Here is a 6,718-nt window from a genome sequence, read left to right on the forward strand (position 1 = left end):
TTCCTCTGGTATTCCATGGCAGGCGAAGGTAGGCTTCAGCTTTGTGGCCACCTGGGCATTGGTGGTTGTGGGCATGTGTAGAATCTCTATAAACCATGAATAATAGTGTGTGATAACCAGGTAGCTCTGTTTGTTGTGTTCACACAGGTCTATGCCAGTTCTCTTCCATGGCCTGTCAGGAAGTAGTGTGGAGATCAGAGGCTCTCTGGACTCTCTCTCCTCAGTTCCTGGAATGACTGACAAGCTAAGACCTTCTGTTTAATATGAGATGATATATGTGGCCACCATACTGAGGTGTTAGCTCGGCATTTAGTCAGTCCGCATCAATTTCATGGCCCAGGAAGTGCAGCCCTCTCTGCCTCAGTGCACACTTTTCTGCATTCAGCTTCAGCCCAGCAGTCTCAAGCTGTTCCATGACCCTCTGTAGGCACTGGCCGTGCTCTGCCATGTCCCTACACTGCAAAAAATAGCCCTTCAAAAATAAGAAATAAAATAATTAATACAAGGTGTTTTTTGCTAGTAATAAGTGAAAAAATCTGCCAATGGAACTAGTGGAAATACACTTGTTAAGATTTCTTGAAATAAGGTGTTATAGTTAAGCATTTTTAAGATAAGGGATCTTAAAATTAGGTGGAAAAAAACTCATTTTGATCCATTTTTAACTGGTATTAGGAAGTGTTTTGGTCATACTAAGTCTGTATTGCTCATTGCAGCATTTTTTACTGTTCTTGTCATCCTCTTCATTTCAATTCAAGAGTATTTCACTTATATTTGAGCATTGTTAAGCTAAAGCAGATCTTAAAGTTAGCTGGAAAAACTCATTTTGAGCATTTTTTTTACTAGTATTAGGAAGTGCTTTTGTGTCGTACGAAGCATGTAATTCTCAAATTTAGCAATTTTTTTTACTGTTCTTGTCATCCTCTTAATTTAAATTCAAGAGTATTTAACTTACTGTAAGCTCTGTAATAAGGATAGTGTTCTAGATTTAAGACCATCACCTACTTGAAATAAGATATTAAAAAACAAGTCAGATAATGGCATTCAACCAACTTTATTCACTGCAGTCAACCAACTGCCAGAAGCCAAGAACACTGACATTTACATTAACATTTCTGACCATGGATTCGTTCAGATAGTTCTCAGATCTATTGACCAATTTAAAAGGCCATACAGACAAACAAATGTATAAATCTAAAAATCAAACATTTTGAAATAACTTTATAAATAATAACAATAACTAGACAAACATTTGTCAATGAAAGAAAGCAAACATTTTTCTTTACTGTCCAACAAAAGCCTTCCAATCAGCCATGGCTTTTTTGTAAGAGCTTGTGAGGTCTTGGTCATGAATAACATCCAAGAGGACCTCAGTTTGAATTATGGACATTAGTGTTGCTACACATTTTGGATAAGTGAGATGGAGAGCATAGTAATATGCCATCAGGTATAAAGCACCCTCATGGAGCATCTCTTTCGGGAACGTTGTTACTGGCCTATCTCCAACAGCCAGGAGGCAGTTTGAAGTACTCATAATCAACACTGGACAGGAGAGAGGACGTTTCTGCAGGAAAGCATTTGCCTTAAGGAAAAAGTGAAATAGTGTTAGAATAATGACCCATATAACACAGACATTCTTCTTTCCGGATAATGCACTTTTGGAAAACATGTACATTTTTACATATCTCACCTCAAGGACATGTACCAGAGCCTCACTTGCATCTCTTAGCCTCTTTGGAGGGGCAGATGTAGAGGGGAACAGTGATGGCAGTGCACGCAGTATCCCAACGGCCTGTTCAACTGTTAAGGAGAAGATCATTACTTTCACCCTTCACACATAGACAAACTGCAGTTCAGAGGTCAAATCTGATCAACACACAACACCATCCTTTAAAAAACAACATTAAACATACTATGGCATAGTGAACATAGAAGAAAAAGGAAAGCACACCAAAGACACTAGCACATGAACTTGACAATTAATATGCTCTGATGTCCACCCTGATCACTAATAACACACAATAAAAACAACATTGCTTACTTTTGTCCATTCCCATTGGTGGTTTCAAAATCTTCTTCCATACCCCATAAAACTGGACCTTCTGGCAAAATTCAGCCCATCTTCCCTTTACTTCATTAACGCACTGGCAGTTATCCCTGTCCAAAATCCGTCAAAGCTCAAAGCCGTCAAATTTACACATCAGACATTTAAATGCATCTCTAAAAAGGAGGAAATTGTTATATAAAGCATTTTTCTTTATGGTACTATGTTTTGAATTATGCTTAGAGTCAATAATGACTTGCATGTCCAATTTCCTTGAAACAAGGATACGCATCCAGTATTTTTTCATGTCTGTCCTCTTCTTTTATGGCATCAGAATCTATGAAAGTCCTTCTGGCTCCAAATTCCAGATCCAGGAGCTGAGACACAGACTCCTTGTTTGGATTTGGTCTCTTCCATAGTGCCTGTAAGGTACTGTAGTGTTTGGCCTGGGTTGCTAGACTGTCTGTGTCTGCAGGGTTGTTATCTGTTAAGACACATAAATACATAAGGAAATACATTATGACATTATCTGAATCAAACAATGTCATTATGTATTTTTGCAGGGGGTGACCCTACAAAGAGTTAAGGTACCATTAACATCAAGAGAAGGATTTGGAAATACAAAGTCAGAGCTCACCTCTTTCATTACTGTCGAAAGGCTCAGGAGCGCTACTACCCTCTGAGGAGGCATCTAGGATGACAGTAGAATCACTTGAGTCAAGCTCCTGTAGGTCACATTTTGTTAGGTCACATTTTGCAGTCTTTTGTACAGGTGCCCGTAAACAGTTACCTGTGACGAGACAAATTGAAATAGATCCTTTAAATCTCCCTACTAAAAAAAAAGACAAACTTGAAACACGTTCACCATCAACTGACTGCATTACAAAATGCTTGGACTATTCTGCCAAACAATACTTACCAATGTATTCTTCTTGTTTATGTCTCTATCCTGCAGCATGGGGTAGTATTGTACTATTCTCTTTGCCATAGCGGTAATTTCTGGCTTTGAAGGGTATCTGTCCGATTCTCCATCCCCTGTTGCCCTCAGGATTGAGATCATACTTGTCATTGTGTTCCGGATCAGTCTGCATCGCAGATCTTTTGACATTTTGCAGTCTTGCTCTTTGCCTTCTATTGCCAACTCAAAGTACTGCTTGCGGACATGCTCCAGCTCTGTGTCAGTGTAGAGAACATACTCAGGGCAGGATAGCTTCACAACCTTTTCAGGAGTTGTGTTCCGCTCAGGACCTCTTCTCACAGGGGTGGATGTCAGAGGTAGGGATTGCTCATTTGTAGTAGAAGTAGAACTATCTGCAGTAGGATCTTTTGGTTTTGAGTCCTCTCGGCCAGATTCCTGTAAAATAAAAGAAAGTAATTAACTTCTGGAGAAGCGACATTACATGTTTACTGTGTTAACACAAACTGTAATGCAGCACCAGCCACACAGTTCTGCACTAAGTATAACTATGGTTTGAAATCACTCAGTTTCAATTTAGAGGTTAAATCTCTTCAACTAACTAAATGCCCATCAATGAGTCTCTAAACCAGTATTTATTTTCTGAAAGAGGAATGACCATTATTCAGTACAGTTTTAAACATGTTGAATAATCTTTATGAAAACTGCAGCATCACAAAAGCCAGCGCATGGAATAAAATAGTATGCACACACCCTCTTCATTCATGGGTTATTCATCTTTGTCACCATGTGAATGATTATATAAGCTATGATAACCGATTACAAGTGTAAAAGTGATATTAGCAATCACTGGCTACGATTACATGTGCACTTTTCTGTCTTTCCGAATGAATCCATTCCGATTGAAGGTTCAGACTGAACTGCTTATATGTGCGCTAAAATAGGTGGCTCAATCACGTTCGTACTTTACATGTACAAAGCAGGTAATTGTAAATAAATTGTTTTTGACATGCGTAAAAGGATCTTGCTGCCACTGTTACAAATGAAATGGCAGACATGCAACATGTGCTATAACCTACACACTATTTTCCCTCATATTATTTCTTAAAGTTAGGCATGACACATTCCTTCCACAACTGCTAAATTAGAGAAGATGCAGTGATAAATTCTCTATAGCATTACTTATTAGTTCTAGTGTTAAGCTAAATTCACACTCCTATGCTAGCTACTGTAAAGTTATGTCATGGGAAACTGACCTCAGGATGGATTGTGAGCCAGATAGTTTTTCTTCGTATGAAGTTTTCTGGGACTGGGAAAAGATCCCTCAAGTCATCACGAGACAGGGTGCCCAGCATTAGATCACTGATGTTTGCAGCTGTGGGAAAACTGCAAGATACACTTGGCATGGCAATTCATGAGTGTCCTATGACAGCCAAACTGAACGAAACAAGTAGATATCGTTGCTTCATTCAAGCTAGCTAGTATTAGCTAATTTTAGTGCATTAACTTACTAATAGTTAAGAATATTTGCATAAGTTACCCCTTAAAATTCCCACAGCCACATCATCCAGTTTATCTATGCTAGTCTCTGTTCAGCTGCAAAAGTGTACAAAAAGCCACATCACTATTAAAACTTGAATGACATCAAAAGCGTATGTAATTTCAACCACAAAAAAATGAAATATTGACTATACTTAGTGACGCAGGTACAGATTTGAAACCAAGTCTTGTTCACGGTAGGCAGCTCCAACGGTCAGTATCGACAAAAAGACTGCGCAGTTACTATGCCTCTCCCACCTGACCTATGGGTCGCTACCATTTCAGTGAAAGCGGGGTTCTGACGTTAATGGTTTTGTAAATCAATTAAACCACTGGGTTTTTTTATTTATGTGAAAATCTAATATATGTAGTGAATATTTTTCAAACTACATATATATAAGATTACCGTAAAATTATTCAGAAATACATGACATCTTCAAAGAGAACTTTTATCGCTTACTCCCATATTTAAAAGTGATGAGCTCATCTTGAGTAGCTGGTTGAATAGCTCGCTGCTCGCATTGCCTCTCAACCTAACGGTTAGTTGTAACATTGACCTTTTCCAAGATGATCTGGCGTTGTTTTATATGCTATATTTTTGTGGCATTGACTCTGAAAAAACTATTAAGTCACATTAACTCTTTGCACAGTCGCAGCTCTGACTTTAGAGTGGTGTATGGGATTGATGGCTCTTCAAATGAGTACAGGGTGTACAACTCTTACTACTACCACATAAAGCGAACGCACACTCATCATCTTCTCCAAGAAGAGGGGTCGGAGGAAGATGGATTGACATTTCTAGACTCACCAGCAATGTGTGAAAGGACAGCCACAGACAACCAAACTAATGTGAATAGCCATGCTACTGAAATTGTCTGTTCAACCAAGAGCATCCTTCAGAATTTGAAGGCTCAAGCATCTTCACTCCACCGGTAAGCCATTATTTTTGCTATTCAAAAATACCTTAGTCTAACCTTGGTTAGATAGATAACTATCTAGTTAGGTGGCTACATAGCTAGCTAGCTAGCTAACGTTAGGTGGCTCGCTAACGTTACCTAGCATTTTGACCACCATGCAGTGAATGCCATCATAGGTGACGTTCGCTGTTGAGGGTGCAAGTAGCCAGGTAATGTCGTCTGGTGGTGCTAACTAACTATTTAATATCATATTTTACCCTGTCATAATAAAGATGTCTGATGATGTTAATCTGTTTCAGAGTGGATTTCAAGAAGGTCAAGCTAGTAGTGCTGACGTTAAAGTTTTCAAACATGCAACTGCATTTCTTCTTCAAGCTAGAGAAACTCATCGACTGACACAGGTATGCCATCATTTTCCAATGAAGAGTATGGCATTGTTAGTAGCAAGTAATAAGCTTAAGTAAAGTATGGCTTTCATTACCATCTAGTGACACATTTTTTATTCAATCATGAGGTGTGCTCATAGTAATCAAAAGTCATTTGTTACATTCTGATGACACACAAATGCAAAATTATATGTTCCTGCCATTGCATTATAATATAAGATAATGCTTAGCCAATCTGAAATAAACATTGGAACAATGTTGACACTACCATTCTATATGATGAATTATGGTGAAATATGCTGGCCTCATTCATATTACTCTCATTAGGTATTGCTTAAATGCATGTCTTTAATGCATTTTTGTATGAGGTACATAATGTAATGTTTTTTTTTTTTTGTCCCAACCCCCCACTCACCCCAGAGAGCTGTTAACATGGTGTGCAGCAATATCAGGCATCACTGTTGGAGCACCTAAAACATCAAATGAGTAGCATGATTGAGAGACATTCAGGGGACCTGGATCAACTGAAGAGGGATGTAATGGGGATATTTGACCAGTTTATTGACCCTTTCAGTCAAATTGCAACAACCCATTTGCAGGACCGGACCATCAAAGAACTATTTGAACCAGATGAACCAGAGATTATTATCACAAAACATACAGCATGTTATGTGAAAAGCGGAGGCTCAAGAGTCCTTACCATTAAGAACAACTGCTTTCATTACATACCATTAGTCAAAAGTTTGGAGCAGCTACTACTGCATCCACGAATTCTTGCAATGATTGAAGAAGGGCCACAGCCATGCAAGGACAGATTTTTTCATGATCTAGTTGATGGGGACATTTATAAGTCACACCCACTGTTTTTGGAAGTACCTACAGCATTGCAATTAATTTTATATACTAATGAAATTGAATT

At 38.6% G+C, this 6,718-nt stretch overlaps 1 protein-coding gene across 1 annotated transcript; it reads right to left on the reverse strand.

Moving 5' to 3' along the window:
* Positions 1-313: 313 nt before the first annotated feature.
* LOC118781697 lies at positions 314-4,442 on the reverse strand. The gene is made up of 8 exons (XM_036534694.1): positions 4,214-4,442; positions 2,961-3,395; positions 2,679-2,766; positions 2,330-2,525; positions 2,039-2,154; positions 1,688-1,797; positions 1,439-1,579; positions 314-457 (listed from the first exon to the last, which is right to left on the reverse strand). The coding sequence occupies exons 1-8, from the start codon at positions 4,361-4,363 to the stop codon at positions 314-316; spliced, it is 1,380 nt and encodes a 459-aa protein (XP_036390587.1). The 5' UTR covers positions 4,364-4,442.
* Between the last annotated feature and the right edge of the window lie 2,276 nt (positions 4,443-6,718).

The sequence above is a fragment of the Megalops cyprinoides genome, chromosome 8, assembly GCF_013368585.1.
Source record: "Megalops cyprinoides isolate fMegCyp1 chromosome 8, fMegCyp1.pri, whole genome shotgun sequence".
Lineage (NCBI taxonomy): Eukaryota > Metazoa > Chordata > Actinopteri > Elopiformes > Megalopidae > Megalops > Megalops cyprinoides.